We start from the raw sequence: 18,036 nt of genomic DNA on the forward strand, positions 1-18,036 counted from the left end.
ACAGATTACAGAGGGAAGTTAAAGTCTCTTATAGATTATAGATATGAAATCTAATCTTACAGACTATAGATAAGAAATCTAATAATCTAATCCTGGGATTCTAAACCTCTTTTACTATTATTTATTTTGTGTCAAGGACCCCTTTGGCAACTGGGGAAACCTATGGACACCTTCTCAGAATATTGGGGTTTTTTAGGTTTTTTTTTTTTGTAAGGCAATGGGGTTAAGTGGCTTGCCCAAGGCCACACAGCTTATTAAGTGTCTGAGGCCGGATTTGAACTCAGGTACTTCTGACTCCAGGGCTGGTGCTCTATCCACTGAGCAATCTAGCCACCCCAGAATATTGTTTTAAGTGCATGAAGCAAAATTTTTTGTTATTGAGTCTTTTTTCAGTAGTCTGATTCTTTGTAACCCTATTTGGAGTTTTCTTGGTGAAGAGACTAGAGTAATTTGCCATTTCTTTTACCAGCTCATTTCACAGATAAGTAAACTGAGACAAACTGATAATTAAGAGACTTGCCCATAGCTGGCACTCTATCTGCTACACCATCTAGCTGCCCATAAAATAAAAATACATAAAATTATAAAGGACATGAATTATATTGAAATAAAGTTAACTATATATATATATATATATATATATATATATATATATATATATATATATATTTAAAAAGTTAAAGACCTTAGACTAAAATCTCTCGAACAAACTAATTTCCTTATTGTATAGATGAGAAACCAGAGGAGAGAAGACCTTCTATGAGTCTTTAAAAATAGGAAAGAGAATTTGCTTTAGACAAAGTCATGCTAGAAAACAGATGGATGAAATATACATTAACTCAAAATGCTTTCAGGCATGTGACTGCTTCTAAGAAGAGATGGTTATAGCTTGTCTTGGGGGAACTACTTTTCCTTCACCTCAAGGAAGGCAGAATTGTGAAAATGGAGAAGTGATGGTATGTACTAGATTACTCACTAGGAGAAGAGGATATGACTCAACACCTTGTCTTATTGTGGATCTTAGTATTTGAAGTTGGAAAGGGCCACTGCTGCTGCAAAAGCAATCTGAAATTTGGAGATCTCTGCAGCTCCAGGAGGAAAGATCACCTTTCAGTCAGCCTCAAAGGCGCAGTTTGTAGCTCCCAAATATTCTGACTTCTTCTTATGCTTCATCCACATTTTCCGGAGGATGTTGGGGGTGCCACAGTTAGTTTTGCCTGTCAATGGTACAGAGGCTTCTACTCCCTGTGGAAAGACTGGATCATCTTCAGGCATCTTTCTGACCAGTCTTTTAGGTCTAAAGAGAAGGGTGGAGGATGGAACTGAAATAATTTCTACTTTTTGCCTCATTGCAATGATATTGAATTTCTTGTTTCTTTTTGCATCTGGGATGTTCCTTTCTTGGGAAGGAGGAGAAGATACTCTTTTATTTCTGTGTTTATACTCCTCTTTCCTCAGCTAATGCCGGCAGAAAGGGAGGTGGCTAGATTATTCTCATAGAGCAAGCTTTTTTCAATATCAAAAAACCTTCAGTCCTTCCTATTGTCAGTTGTAGCCTGGCATTTAAACCTTCTACAATCTGACTCCAACCTACATTTTCAGCTTTTATTATAAGGTGGACTAATAACTGTTATTCAGTCTTGTAGTTCCCCAACTCCCATTAGTGCATCAGAATATGTATACAGATCTACTTACAAAGTTATTTGCTTTTGTGTTCTTCATTTCAATATGAACTCTTGGAGGGCAGGGGTCATTGTTTTTTTTAATTTTGTCTTTCTTTGTGTTTCCAGTACTTAATATTGTTTATTTATTGTCTTTTGTTTTTAAATCAAAATGAGTTTTTTGAGTACTGTAGGGGATATCAAATAGTAAAATAGTGTCCCTACCTGTAAAGAGTCTGAGAATTTCTTCATCACCAACCTCTCCCCCAATAACTGTAACTATATAAATGAAAACTTTAAATGGCAGGAGACATGGACTTTAATGTTATCTCATCAGATCATAGATTTAGAGTTAGGAGGGGCTTCAGAAGTGAACTATCTAGTTCCAGTCCTCCTGGCAGAAGTGCTTGTTGATTTGATGGATTCAGTGCACTTCTACCTTACTCAGGCTGTTCAAATTCTCACTTTCTTCCAGGCTTCATTTAGGTGTCTCTTCCTTCAAAAACTCTTCTCTGATACCTTGAGTATATAGTTGGCTACTTTTCTAGAGTCAAATTTTCCTTGAACTCTCCTTTGCTCTTATCAGATTCTACCTTTAATCACTATTTCCACATTTATAATATATTTAAACATGTTCAGTAATAGTTTGGGGAAAACAAATGCAAAGAAATGAAAAGACCCTAATCATAAGGCATTACCTTGTATGATTATATGTGTACATTTTATTCCCCCTGTAGACTGAGGGGGGTGCCCGAGGAGCTCTTGTGCCTAGAACAATGGCTTGCAGACAGATTTGTTGGTCAGTCATGTCTGACTTTTTGTGACCCTGGTTTGGGGTTTTCCTGGCAAAAGTGCTAGAGTGATTTACCATTTCCTTTTCCAGCTCATTTTAAAAAATGAGGAAACTGAGGTTAGTAGGATTACAGAGTTAGTAAGTGCCTGTGGCTTTGATTTGAACTCAGAAAGATGAATTTTCCTGACTCCAAACTAGCATTCTATTGGAACTCTTCACCCAGTTGTAAATGGTAAATGCTTACTAAATTCTTGTTAAATGAAACTGAATGAGGTGGGTTAGGAGCTTCAGGGACTCAAGCCCATGCTGATAATGATGTTTGTCCTTTGTTTTTGAAGACCATGATATAAAGGGGGTGATGTCATGACAAGCACATGAATTGGAGTGAGTGAGGGGGGGGCTGTACTAAGTCACCAGCCTCACTTTCTCAATCAGAGACATCTAGGTCCAGTGATCAGATATGAATCAGGATTACCAGGAGATGATCCTGGATACAAGGCAATCAGGTCACAAAAAAATCTGATATGACTGAAAAACAGTTGAATAACAATGACTTGTCCAAATTCACATAGTAATTGTCTGAGACAGGATTTGAACTTGGATCCTCTTGACTTCAGGCTGGTGCTCTATACACTGCATCATCTAGCTTCCCTTGCTCACACTGGACTGGGCTTGGCAACACCCAAAAGAAGTGAGGAGATGTAACCAGGCCTAGTTCCCATATTTCACTGAGTGAGAAGGGATTCTTTTCCTTCCTTATCTATACCTGTTCTGAGAGGTGAAGATTTTAAAAATTATCTGGGGAGCCTATGGGGGAGAAAGTGTCTGGTGTCTTGAAATTAATTGAAATGGATGTGTATTAGAACTCTGGTCTAGACTGTTTTCAAATGCAGTGATTTTCATTTATTTGCTTGTCTCCCAGTAGGAATCAACTATGACTATTGGCATGCAAAGTTATATGCAGCTCAGTGCCTTACCTTGGGGAAAGTTTCTTAATATAACACTGGGGATTGGGCTGCTATGGTGCTTTTGGCTTCACCCCCAGGTGTTAGCTAAAGTCTGAAGTCTGTTTTTAAGTCTCTCTGACAAATCCTTTTAGTTGGCCAAGGAGTCTTAGTTCACACTGATCTCACCAGTAATTTTTTTTAACTCTTGTATAGCATTTATTTTCTGACTCACTCATTTTGACATTTAGATTCATGGTTGTATCTGTATTTCCCTTGATTCCTTAACTAGATTGAAAACTCTTTGCAGGTAGGTGCTCTTTCATAGACATAATTCATTTTGACAGATCTTTTACTGCCTGATAGTGTAAGGGTCTATGCAAAGTCCTGGGAATAGAAAGACTAACAATGAAAATAGAAAGACTGACCAAGTTTTAATTTCTAAGGGTAGTTATGTTTATCTTATAATACATATTATATTCTGCTAATTTGTAAAGGGAGCAAATGATAACAACTGGGTGAATGGGAAGGATTTGGTGTTGAGTCCTGATGGAAGATGAGAAGGGAGTACATGGGAGATGGCCTATGTGAATGTATAGATACTGGAGATGGAATAGAGCCCAAATGTGGTAGATGGTTGTTCAATTTGGCTGGAATACAGAGTGTGTGTAAATGGGTTTATTGGTATTTATTGGTATTACTGAGCATATACTAACGTTTTAACTTGATTTGAATGAACTTGATTTTAATTAAAGACTTTTGTTTAGCATCTTCTACCCTTGATAAGATAATGAAAGGGACAGGATAATATAATGTATCTACCTTGGTAGCCCCTATCTTTAGCTTTTTAGCTGTTCTCCCTGACTTTATTTCTTCCCTATTTGATCCATTCTCCACTTATCAAGTGCAGGTAGGTAGCTCAATGGATAAAGCACCAGACCTGGAGTCTGGAAGATTCATCTTCCTGAGTTTGAATCTTGCCTCAGACACTTACCAGCTGTGTGATCCTGGGCAAGTCACTTAACTCTGTTTGCCTCAGTTCCTCATCTGTAAAATGAGCTGGAGAAGGAAATGACAGGGTCACAAAGAATATGATATGACTGAAAAACAGTTGAATAACAACAACAATCACAGTGATTTTACTAAAAGGCAGGACCCACCAGATTATCCCTCCCTCCTCCTTATACCCTCCAAGTCAATAAACTTCAGTGTCTCCTTATCATTTCCAGTGTGAAAAATAAAATCTTCTGTCTGACTTTTTAGTACCCTTTATGTTCTCTAATATCCTTCCGGTCTTCTTACATTTTGTTCTCCTCCACCTACTCTGTGGTCCAGTGACACTGGCCTTCTTGCTGTTACTTGTACAAAGCTTTTACCTCCCAACTTTGGAATGCTTTTCTTCCTGATCTCTGCCTCCTGGTTTCCTTCAAGTCTCAGCTAAAATTTCATCTTCAAAAAGCCTTTCCCAGTCTCCCTTCACACTTATACCTTTCTTCTTTTCAGTTTATCCTGTGCACATCTTGTTTGTACCAGTTACTTATGTGTTATCTCTCCCATTAGATTGTAAGTTCCTTGATGTCAAGGTTGTTAGAAATTTTCTTTTGTTTTTAGCACTTAATAAAATTGCTTTTCAACTTGATAAGTCAGCTCTCTAGTTGTTTTTATAATTGCAGCCTACTATCTATCTATTTATCTTTCTACATATCCCTAAAAGATAAATTTTCATAGTTCATAGGGACTTTATTGAGGAGGAACAATAGTTATAAATATAAGAAGCAGAACAGGGGCAAGGGAGTTCTCCCCAGCTTTTGTTCTAGGTTACTGATTCTTTCTTTAATTGGTTCTATGCTTTTATAGAATCTGGAGATAGGGTAGGGCAAAGGAATGAACCATATATCTCTATATGAAAGAAGCACCCAAGTTAATGGAGTTATTTCCATGAAAAAGTACTTCAGCCCAGTTCTGGAGAATTAAATGATGTGCCTGCTCTAGAGCAGGAGTTTATTGCCCTGTTTGGAGGTAATTTATGATGGGCAAGATTTTTTGAATAGCTGGATGACCTTCGACCTAGACCACCTACTACTCCTCTACCTCCTTCCAGACAGGCATTTGCCATGAAACCTCAAACTGAAAGAACTTACTCCTTTGTCAGAGTGCAATCATTTTCTTCTGTTGCTGCTGCTATTTCATTGACAGGAGGCTGTTTCACTGTGATCCTGGGCACTGGTAGTGAGGTCTGGGATATCTGTGTCATGAGGAAAGATGGAAGGAAAATATCAAGATATGGCTAAATACTGTGTTTCTAGTAGTATTGGTTGACTTATTTAATGGGAGACTGTACATTGAATTAAAAAAAGTGCAGAGGAAAGTAGCAAAGGGACAAGTGACCATTCAATGAAATTTCTAGCATAGAACAAAAGGAGAGTTTTTGGTGCCTGGAGTTATCTTTGACTTTTCCTTCTTCAGTCCCTTTATTTGAATTTATCATCAAGTCCTATTGATTTTTCATTTAAAAAGACTGTTAGATTAGTATTTCATCACTATTCCATGACGCTTACCAGGTCAAGGCCTTTACTACCTTTTGTCTGAACTGGTATAATAGCTTCTCTGACTCCAAGTTTTGAAGCAATAACAACTCATATTCATATGTACCTAAGGGTTTGCAAAGCACTTGCTTCTGAAAACTCTGTGATAGAAGGAGGGCATGCATTATTATCTCCATTTTTGTTGCTATTGTTGTCCTCATGACCCTCTATTTGGTGTTTTCTTGGCAAAGATACTAGAATGGTTTGCCAATTCCTTTTCAGCTCTTTTTACAAATGAGAAAACCCTGAGGCAAACAGGGTTAGGTTACTTGCCCATGGACACATGGCTAGTAAATGTCCAGATCTGAATTCAGAAAGATGAATTTTCCTGACTCTAGGCCCAGCAATCTCTTCATTTGTCCACTTGGAGTAAAGACACTCAACCATCCTACCTGATAGATACTTGATGAGGATTAAATGAAATAAAGGGTTGAAGAATTGACTTGTTTCTTTCTTACCAGGTCTTCCTTTCTTTCTCTCTCTTCCTTCCTTCCTTCCTTCCTTCCTTCCTTCCTTCCTTCCTTCCTTCCTTCCTTTCTTTCTTTCTTTCTTTCTTTCTTTCTTTCTTTCTTTCTTTCTTCTCTCTCTCTCTCTCTCTCTCTCTCTCTCTCTCTCTCTCTCTCCCCTCCCCCTTCAGAGATGGAGAGGGGATGGAATTGGGAAGTTGAGAGCAAAGTTAAAGAGGAGGTTTCAGAATCTGCTGCTGATATATTGCATTATTGGCTCATTTCCTTTCTCTGGGCCTCAGTTTTTCTATTAATCAAATGAGAAAATTAGATTAGAAAACCTCTGATGTTCACTTCTGCCTCAAACATTTCTGACAGTCTTTGTAGCTTTATGGTCATGCCTCTCAGCTCATGTCACTTCAACTGCAAGTTTGACTTCAGTTTATCAATATTTATTAATTGTTCCATGTACTATACAAAACATGGGGATACAAAAATATGCAAAAGATAGACTCTGTCCTTAAGGAGTTTACAATTTAATAAGAGGAGACAACATGCAAATAAATACATACAAAGCAAGCTATATACAGAATAAATAGGAAATAATGAAATGAGAGAAAAGGCACTAGATTAAGAGGGGTTGAGAAAAGTTTCCTGTAAAAGGTGGGATTTTAGTTAGAAGTTAAGGAAAGTCCAGGAAATCAGAAGTGAGAACAGAAGAGAGTGTTCCAGATATGGGAGACAGCCAGAGAAAATGCCCAAAGTCTAGAAGTAGTGTCTCACTAATGGAACACCCAGGAGGCCAGTGTCACTTGATCAAAGCATATATGTTGGAGAGTAAAGAGTAAGAAGATTGGAAAGGTAAAAGGGGGTTAGATTATGAAGGGATTTGAATGCAAAGTGGAGACTCCAAGGCCAGCTGGATGCAGAAGAGATATTAATGTCTAAAAGATGAAAGAGGGGATTTAGAATTTATTCAATCCTTGGCAGAAAATAAAAAAAGGAATACTTATCCTAAGTTATTAGACAGTGTTTTTTTGTTTTCTTAGAAAAATCATATCATTCCTTCAAATGGAACTGATAATTCTCAAAATGATTGAGTGAATGACTTATAGTAAGTATTGAATAGATGCTTGTTGATTGAATTATTGACCTGGCAAACTGAAAGACTGGCCCTCTTCCCCATTCCAGGCCACCTAGTATGAGATAGTGATAGAAGAGGGAACAAAAGCATCATCTTTGTCTGTTTGTGACTAACTTGGAAATATTCCCTACTGCATTAGACCAGTTGCAGTAGAACTTGAGTTCTTAAGAGAGTTGTTAGTGATATGTAACTCTCTTTGCCAAAAGAGACTATATGGTAAGTCAAAACCAACATGGTTTTAAAAGAAGAAAAGTTTTTTGTTTTTTTTTTAGATTTTTGCAAGGCAACAGGGTTAAATGGCTTGCCCAAGGCCACACAGCTAGGTAATTATTAAGTGTCTGAGGTCAAATTTGAACTCAGGTACTCCTGACTCCAGGGCTGGTGCTCTACCCACTGCACCACCTAGCCACCCCTGCAATCTTTTTTTTTTCTTTTCTTTTTTTGAGAAGTTTTTAATAGCTAGATTCCTTTCTATCTTTCTCAGGTCTAAAACAAAGAAGACTTAGTGTCCCTGTTCAGGAATCATATGTTCAGGCACAGGCAAAGCACAGCAGATATAGGTATCTTAATATATCTTACCAGAGACTTTCCATATGCTCGATTTCCACACAAAATTAATGGTTTGGGTTCAGAAATTCCCACTGCAGAGAAGATCAGAAATAGGATTATCATTCATTGGTACCATGAGTCCTCCTTCCCATTGTTTCTTTGTATGATTCTCATAGTCAATACTCAATAGAAAGACTTGAGGATTTTGTGCTAGGTGCTGAAATCAGAAGGCAAATAGAAACTCTTTTGAAGGTCAGGTGAAATAGCCTTCTCTCTTTGCACTATTTTGATGGAGAAAGGAAAAAAGAATCACCCCTTATCCTATTTCCTATAATTTAGACCTTACCCCAATTCCCATCATAAAAATTTATCTGTTTTAGAAGAGTGGAAATTTCCTAACTGTTAGAGGGTTCAGTCTTACTAACCTTTGAAGTATATCATAGTGTCACAAAAATGAAAAGCTAAAGGAACCTCAGAGATGGCCAATAATAACAACTATGATGACAACATCAATAACATATTTTTATATAGTACTTTAAAGCTGCAAAGTGTAGGATAATTACCCCTGAAAGTAGTCTGATTGAATCCCTGATCAAAGCAAGTCAATAATATTTTGACAAGTAATCATTCAGGCAATTCCTGATTATATCTAGCAAGGTAACATTTCACTACTAAGATATCAATGGATCAATGATCAGAGGGTTTCTATATAATATTCTTTGAATAAGGACACGGGTCAGAGTTATTTCTTTGAAGGAGGAATACTAGAATCCTATATGTATGTTAGATGAATCCTCATCTTATAGATGTCCCCAACTTCTTGACTTATCAAGCCTCCTCAGATCAAAGACCATACTATAAGAAAAGGATCCATGTTTTTCAAAACAGATGTTATCTTCTGAAACAATCTTAGTAATTATGAGGCATGATTATGTTTTAGAACAGTAATTCTCTTTCTTAGGTTTTTTCTCTTCCCTTAGTTTTTTTTTTTTTTTTTAGGTTTTTTGCAAGGCAAATGGGGTTAAGTGGCTTGTCCAAGGCCACACAGCTAGGTAATTATTAAGTGTCTGAGACCGGATTTGAACCCAGGTACTCCTGACTCCAGGGCCGGTGCATTATCCACTGCTTTACCTAGCCGCCCCAGAACAGTAATTCTCAAAGTGAGTCTAGGGATTGAGACTCTTTTAGGGGGTCCATGAGGTCAAAATTATTTTCATAATAATACTAAGACATTTTAATTTCCAAATTTATAAATATAACTCACATAAATAAAAACTATTTTGGGAGGAGTCTTCAATAATCTTTAAGAGTATAAAGGGAGGGTGGCTAGGTGGCGCAGTGGATAAATCACTGGCCCTGGAGTCAGTAGTACCTGGGTTCAAATCCGGTCTCAGACACTTAGTAATTACCTAGCTGTGTGGCCTTGGGCAAGCCACTTAACCCTATTTGCCTTACAAAAACCTAAAAAAAAAAAAGGGTGTAAAGGGATCCTAAGATCAAAACATTTGAAAACTACTGTCTTAGCATATTCCATTGTGATTTCCATTTCTCAATACCACCTCTTCCAATTATTGCCTTTTGGGATATGGTAGAACTAGTCAAAAAAAAGAGTGATAATATTAGCTCTGGATATCTTCTAATTATTCTTTACTTGGCTTGAAACATAAATCATACCAGAGAGAAGATAGAATTTTAAAATGCATTTTCATTTAATGACTTGATAAATTAAATTTTTTATGATGAATGTTTATTAAGTTCATTGAGGCAAGGACTTTTTTTCCTTTTTTCCTTAAGTCTATATGCTCAGAGCCTGGGAGCACAGTGAATTGAGTGTTAGGTCTGAAGTCAAGATGATTCATCTTCCTGAGTTTGAAAGTGGTCTCAGATACTTAGTAGCTGTGTGACCCTGGGCAAATCATTAAATTTTGTTTGCCTCATTTTCCTCAACAGAAAAATGATCTAAAGAAAAAAATGGCAAACCACTTGAGTATTTCTGTCAAGAAAACTCCAAATGGGGTCATGGAGAGTCAGATACGACTAAAACATAACTCAGTAACAATAAATTGCCAGAGCCTGCCCATTGCAGGGATCTAATAAAAGTTTGTTGAATGTGGTATTCCTTTTATATCAAACTTCTAAGTGCTTCCCACATATTCTCTTAACATCTTAGTAAAGTAGGTCACAGGATCATAGGTTTTAGACTCTAAACTTTTGAGGGATCCTAATGGTTAATCCACACCTCCTTTTCCAGATTAGGAAACTGAGACAAAAGCAGAGCCAGAACTCAAACCTAGGTCTTCTGCCTATAAATCTATATTCCATTATACTTCATGCCAGATAGCTTAGCTGGGGCAGATGAAGTATTACTGAATGAAGTCAGTTGCCATTTTTAGGAATCCAAGAAAGTCTTTACTGATTCAAGAAAGACAAGTAAGCCCTTCCTTTCATCCTGGATAAAACTTAAAATTCAGGAGTTTTCCCCTTTAGTTCAGTAAAAGAAAGGATGCTTAGATCTGAGTGCCTGTAAAACTCCATCTAATTTATATTTGGATCGACCTGGTCTTTCTCCTTGTTGGGAGAACTGAAGACTTGGACTCATTTATAGATGAGTCATCTTTTGGAGGGAAATAGGAAAGAATCTGTTGGCTAGGATAATCCTCTTTAGGCAAGCATATCTCTTTCTCTCTTTTCCTTTCTTTACATATGGGAAAGTTGGTATCTATCAGAGTGAGGATCTTAGGGAATTTGATACCTCCAGTGCTCAAAAACAGAAAGATAAGCGGACTTCCCTAAACTGTGCCAAGATTTGAATTACTGGGATGATCTAGGTCAGATTCCCAATCCTTGTTGCCTTATAGGCAGATGCTCAGGACTCAACCCCTATGTAGACTATGAAAACAGTTCCACTTAGATTCAGACTCCCAGAGATGTAACAATGCTTACTTACCATGTCTGACTGTGTTTTTAGTCAGAATTTGTCCTTGTTGCCCATTCTGGAGACGGCCAAATCTCCTTTCTTCCCCTTCTCTGCAAAGGACCTGAAGTCGATCATTCCGGTGGGGCAGAAGCTCCAGAGGCCCATGGATATGATAATCAGTCACTGCTACCACCTACAGGGGAGAAAAAGAACTGACTTGTTCATACTCCACTAAAAAGTTGTGGTCATCTCTTTACATACCTCCGACCACAATAGGGAAGTCTTTATGCTCTAATTAAATTTTTTTTTATTGATAAGAAGTTTTGTCTTTTTTCCTAAATCTGGTTAAAGCTTGTTCAGTGGTATTTAATTCTTTGTGATACTGTGGACCATACTGTCCAGGAGTTTTTCTTGGTAAAGGTGCTGGAGCAATTTGCCATTTCCTCCTGCATGGATTAAGGCAAACAGTCTAAGTGACTTGCCTAGGGTCACAGCTAGTAAGTATCTGAGGCTCTTATTCATTGAGCCATGTAACTACATTCTCTGGTAAAGCTAAGAGACTTAAAAATGCCTAGTAGTTCAATACTTTTTTTTTAAATGGGGAAATGTTTCCTTTGCCTTGTTGTCGATTGAAAATAGTCACAGGATCTCAGAGTTGGAAGAAACCTCAATGATCTTCTGTTCCAATCCTCATGTATAGATACTTCTAAATGCATCCCTGACAAATAGTCATCTAGCCTCTGCTTGAAGATGTCTAGTGACAGCTAACTCATTACTTCTTTTTCATTTTTAACAGTGAAATCTGCCTTTCTGAAAATTCTATCCACTGGTCTTAGTTTTGAACTCTGAGGATAAGAAGTCCCTCTTACATACTGCAACTATTTCAACTATTTCAACACAACTCTCGGGCCTTTCTGAAATCTCTTCTCTATCTTGAATATCCTCAGATGCTTTGAATAATCCTCATATGTCATGAATTTAAGTCCATAAGGGTTCACCTTAAATGATGTCTTAGTTTCTGTGTTTTTTTCTGAAAAGAAAAAAGACTTTTATTCTGGAAATGACAGGGGGAAAAATATCATTTACAGGGAAGTGATACCTAAGATAAGTAAGGAGATAATAGAATGCCTAGATAACTTTAATGGATTCAAGTCACATAGCTTAGATGAACCACATCTTTTATCCTTGATTGGACTGGCAGATGTGATCACAGAATAATTGCTAGTAGTATATGAAAGATCTTGGAAAATAAGAAATATACCATAAAATTTGTTGTTTAATTACTTCAGTCATGTTCAACTCTTCATGAGTCTATTTGGAGTTTTCTTGGCAAAGATACTGGAGTGGTTTACTATTTCCTTCTCCAGGTCATTTTGCAGAAAAGGAAAGGAAGGCAAATTGGTTGTGACTTAACCAACTAGAAAGTGTCTGATTTGAACTCATATTTGAACTCATAAAGATGAGTCTTCCTTTTTACACCCCAGTGCTCTATCTACTGAGGCACTACAGAGTTGCAGGAGGGCAGATAGTAGCCTTATTTTCAAAAGAGAGAAAAGAAAAGAGTTGCAAACTATAGACCATGAATTTGATTTCAATATCTAGGGAAATTCTTGAAAGGATCATTAAAGAAGTGGTTGGAGAACATCTAGAAAAGGAAATCTGGGTGATTACAAAGAGGCTAAGAACAGGTCATTCCATAAGAAAAGCCATTTCTCAGATGAGATAGATTTAGAGTTCGAGGACAATAAACATCACAACTAAGCCTTTAACATCATTGTGTGACAAATGAAAGACCTGAAATAATACAGTCTAGAGAACTGAAATTACAGATATTTTTGACTGTTTCATTTGAAAGTTTATATATATATATATGTTTTTTAGGTTTTTGCACAGCAAATGGGGTTAAGTGTCTTGCCCAAGGTCATACAGCTAGACAATCATTAAATGTCTGAGGCGGGATTTGAACTCAGGTACTCCTGACTCCAGGGCTGGTGCTCTATCCACTACACCACCTAGCCGACCTGAAAGTTCATATTTTTTAGTGCTTTGTATTGCTGTGTAATTTTTGTACTCTTGGTGGTTAGTTTTTTGTCTAAAAATCCATTTGGTATATTGTTTACTGTTTTGATTTTATGAAGCTTGTATTCAGTGTTATGCCAATTAATATAATAAGCTTGCAATAAAAGCAAAAGAAAAAGCTCACAAAAAATAGGTCAAGTTAGTTTAATCTTAATGCATATTTTGGGGAGGGAGGATTACTAAATTAGTAGATGAATGGAATGCTGTGGTTATAGTTTGCTTAGATTTTAGTAAAACTTTAAAAAATATTCCATATTATTCTTGCAAAGATATTAAGCAAATAATACAATCAGATGGATTCAAAACTGGTTGAATAAAAGAGTAGTTATTAAAACTTCAGTGTCTATGTGACAGGAGATTTTGAATGGAGTATCTTAAGGAATCATTTTTATCAGTGGCTTGGATAAAGACATAGATAGTATGTTCATCAAATTTGCAAGTGGCACAAAGATAGCTAATTGTGGATGACAGAAATAGAATTCAAAAGACTCAGAAAAAAACTAGGGTATTGGACTGGATCTAATACAATGGAATCCAAGAGGGTTAAATGGAAATTCTTAAACATTGGTACTAAAAAATCACCTCCACAATTATAAGGAAGGTATGAATAGACAAAAGTTGACTTGAAAAAAGATCAGGATTTTAGTGGACTATAAGCTCAATAGGAATTGATCAGAGTAATGTAGGAGTCAAAAAAGCTAGTGCAGTCCAAGGTATATAGCTTCCTATAATAGTTTAGAGAGCTATATTTTAAGCAGGACATTGATTAGAACTGGAAGAGCCTTAAGTTCATGACATTTGAAGATCAGTTGGAAAAACTGGACATGTTTAGCTTGGTGAAAGAAGACTAAGGTGGGTCAGGAATGGACCTGGTATCTGTATTCTTATATTTGAATAGCTGTCTCGGGAAGTAAAGAGAAAACTTGTTCTCTTTGGCCCAAGAGGTCAGAAGAAGAAACAATAGTTGGAAGTTACAAGAAGGCCAATTTAGGCTGGATTTTGGGGAAAACTTACTAACAATTACAGATGTTCAAAAACAGAATTGTTTGTCTCAAGAGGTGATGGATCTCTCTTCTTTAGAGATCTTCAAGCAGAGCTTGGAAAACAGCTTGTTGGAGATGTTATGGTAGAGCTTACTTTCAAGTATGAATTGGACCAAATGGATGCTGGATTCTCTTCCAACTCTCTAATTCTGTGATTCTTCCTGTGGGTGCATTCTAGAAAGCTAATGCCACTCCCATTATGTGGTGCCCAGAAAAGAACACATACTCTGAATGGGATTTTATCAGAACAAACTGGTATAGGACCATCACACATCATAAATCATTTATTCACTCTGAAATAATATTTACATATTTATTACTCCTTTCTATGTTCTAGTTTGAAGTATCTTGACAATATTCACTCCACTGTCATTTTAACTATTATAAATATTCAAATTAACTACAAAGGATATATGAAGGAAGACATTATCTGCATCTAGAAGAAGAACTCAGGAATATGTATAGAATGATTTTTATGTCTAATGATGGTTATCTCTAGGGCGGGGGGCAGAAAAGAATAAAAGAAAAAAAGAATTTGCACATTATCTTTATTGTATATTATATATATTATCTTTATCATATATTATTATATATTTAAAAGGAATAGCAAGGGGGTAGCTAGGTGGCGAAGTGAACAGAGCACCAGCCCTGGAGTCCGGAGGACTAGCTGTGTGACCTTGGGCAAGTCACTTAACCCCCATTGCCTTGCAGAAAAAAACTTAAAAACTTAAAAAAAGAGGAAGAGCAAGTTGTATATAATAGATTTGCAATTTCATGTGCAATCATTTTTATTATACTATGTTGAAATGTTTGTTTTATTCCATAAATTAAAAAGAATAAAAAGAATCTCCCTTGTAGCCACAGCTGTCTTCTTTCTCTTCTGTATTATTTTAGAGAATCTACTTAATGAAGTGAATGAGACCAAGTTTAACTTGATTTTATGTCAGGGAACAAGTCAATTCTCAGCATGTTAGAGCATGGTATATGATTAACTTCCCCTGAAGACAGTAACACAGTAAGTACTTTTTATTTTTCATCTCTTCTGTGTTTGTTAAATCTGAGAGGAGCTCCAAATCTTTGGAGATCCAGACTTACTCATAGAGTAAAATGGAACAGAATCTATTTCTGCATTTGTGATCTCTTTGGTCAATTTCTGCCATCAATATGTCATTATTTAGGGAGCTGATTTATAGTTAGTTTGGTTTATCTAGGTCAAGAAATGAGCCATGCCATGGTCCAGCGTAGGTTTCTGACTCGAATCCAGCTATTTAGAGCATTTGGATTTCACTATTTGCATTAGAAGAAAGTCGTTTTTCTTTCCTGGATGTAATAGAAAGTCCAATGTTCATAGAATTCTACAGTGAACCAGAGAAATGTCAGACCTTAATCCAGGTTGAGTGGCACCACTAATCCACTCTCTGAGATAAATTGCTCATTTTGTGACTGCAAGCCTCTGCAGTGGGTGGTCCTGTGCACAGCATTCTCAGCTCAGAACCCTGCAAAGCCCCTTTTCTCTCAACCCTTCCTCTTTCCCATTAGTCATGCTTAAGGGACTTGTATCACACAACTTTTCTCTGCCAGATCTAGCCCAGTTTATTAGAACTTGTTATGGTTAAAGGCAGTATTAAAGCCAAGGTGCAAAGAGATACATAATAGGTACTGAGCATTTGAAACAAAATTTCAAGGAAGTCAATAAACTCCTTTAGCTTAACCATGTGCCAAAGGAACAGGAACCCCCTTATAAACAGGTAGGTAGGAGATAGAAACTCAATAACTTTTATTCAGTTAAAAGTAAGTTTATTAACCCTAACCCATTTTGCAGATGGAAAAATTGAGACAGACCCATTGTTTACTAGCTGTGTGACCTTAGATAAATTGCTTAATGCCTTCAACCCTCATTTTATTTCAACTATCATAGTACTATCGCCATCTAAATCACATGCTGTTTTGAGATTCAAATAAGATAATAGATGTAAAAACATCTAGTAAAATCCTTGGCGAACTGTGAGCTGGCTTAATTCCCCCCCAGTGTAGTTAGGTAATTAAAAGAACATTGGACTTGGAATCAAGAGAAATTAGCATAATCTAACAGTTATATATCACTTCAAAGTTTACAAGTTTACATTTATTATTTCATGTGGTCCTCACAAAAACCCTGTGAAGTAGGGTTTTATTTTATTATCCCTATTTTGGGTGAGCAAAGTGAAACTGAAGAACCTTAAGGAACTTGCCAGTAAATGTCTGAGATGGTATTCAGACTTCAGTTTTTCAGAAGCTGTCTGCTATTGTCACTCATAGAAGCTGCTTGAAGACTGTGCCCGTTTTTGTGAACTAATGGAGTTAGGTCTGGCACTCAGACTTTCTGGATTTTTGTTCTTTTCAAATATTCTTTAGCTTTCTCAGCATTCCTTTTGATGCATTTCTCAAGTGATCCTGGAGCCAAATCTAATCCTTTGACATCAGAAAAAAAAATTTTTTTTTTTCAGCCATGGTAGACTAGGGCAAGTAGGGAGAGATTGGTCACTGCCTTACTAGGGAATTTGCTTTAATCTGAAGCCAAGCAGTGTCATACATGAAGTTTGCCAAGCCAGAGAATGAGCCTGATTGCTCTTTCGGGTTATCTGCTATTTTTTTCTCCTTGTAAAATTAAATCTGTGTATCTAGGGATGCTAAAAGAAAGGCAGATATTTAGAAAGAATAAAGATTTCCTGTCTGTATTTTAGGAAAAGGAGAGTGGACAAGCACATCACTATGATCCTCACCTTCCTTTCCTTTTTCTCCTCTCTGACCCAAACACCTTAACCTAACTATGGTGCTCTGGTTCTCAAAGCCATACAATATCTTGGGGCTATTCCATGGGGCCCCCACAGTAGAGTACATTAAACCCACACCAGGAAATGGACCACTGAAAGGTCTGATTGTGTGGCTATTTGCTCCTGAAAGGCTGGTTTATTTTCTAGTTTCAACAGTACAGCTTGTTCTGCTGCTGGCCTTCAGGCTTCAAACCTGACAACAGCCACCCTGATCTTTCTTAGCAGTCAGGGAAGGGAGGAAGCTAGGGGCTAAGGAAACCAGCTAAAAGAAGTCTGGGAGATGATGGCTCACTTCTTTAATATGCAAGTTACTTGAGTTAATAAATGGTCTTCTGCCTGAACACAGGGGAATAGAAACTAAAAAGATTTTTTGACAAATACCTAAATGCCAGTGACTAATATAGCAAGACAGCTTGGATTTTTAGGGGAGGGATCTTTTGGTTCCTCAGTTTCCATTTGGTGCAGGTCAGTAAAAAAAACAAAGACAGACTTGGAAACTAAGTGTATAAGGAGGATGTGTAGAGAATAAAATGTTGGTTCTTATGAATTAAGATTGGAAAAAAGTGTGGCTGGCAATCACAGGTCTCAGAATGAGTCCTGAGTGGGAGAGTTATGAAAAAAGGGAAGAGGAGAAAACGTGGAAAGCAAATTCTGAGCAGGGGAAAATATCTGGCAGGAAAGCCTGTCATATAAAAGAGAAGTATCTGGTTACATGGCAGCTTGAAGATTTTAGAGCAGACCTAAGAGTGAGTTTCTGAATAGAAGGGTCAGTCAACATGAAATATTAGTGACTAGCTTTGGAATCTCTCAAGGAGTCTTTAAAATAGGGATAGAGTGTCATCTGTTTGGAATGGCTTAATCATGACTTTGCCTGAAGACAGGAAAAATGGATTAAATTAATGTTTGCAGTTCTATAGACTTGGAGATCCAGCCTTACTGTAACTCAATTCAATTGAGAAGTATTTTAAATTCTCCTACTTTGTGTAAGTTATTGTATTGGGGTAACAGATAAAATGAAACAGTCCCCATCTAAAAGGGAGTGATAACATTAAATTATTTCTT

The 18,036-nt window shown here is 37.0% G+C and overlaps 1 protein-coding gene across 1 annotated transcript in view; it reads right to left on the reverse strand.

Moving 5' to 3' along the window:
* Positions 1 to 745: 745 nt before the first annotated feature.
* VXN (vexin) overlaps positions 746 to 18,036 on the reverse strand; it is a 29,464-nt gene continuing 12,173 nt past the window's right edge. The window contains exons 3-6 of the mRNA XM_074208020.1: positions 11,070 to 11,232; positions 8,153 to 8,214; positions 5,540 to 5,643; positions 746 to 1,297 (exon numbers count right to left, since the gene is read on the reverse strand). Of these exons, the coding sequence (XP_074064121.1) occupies positions 1,111 to 1,297; positions 5,540 to 5,643; positions 8,153 to 8,214; positions 11,070 to 11,232 (516 nt within the window). The 3' untranslated portion in view covers positions 746 to 1,110. The remainder of the gene's footprint in view (positions 1,298 to 5,539; positions 5,644 to 8,152; positions 8,215 to 11,069; positions 11,233 to 18,036) is intronic.

The sequence above is a fragment of the Macrotis lagotis genome, chromosome X (assembly GCF_037893015.1).
Source record: "Macrotis lagotis isolate mMagLag1 chromosome X, bilby.v1.9.chrom.fasta, whole genome shotgun sequence".
NCBI classification, from domain to species: Eukaryota; Metazoa; Chordata; class Mammalia; order Peramelemorphia; family Peramelidae; genus Macrotis; species Macrotis lagotis.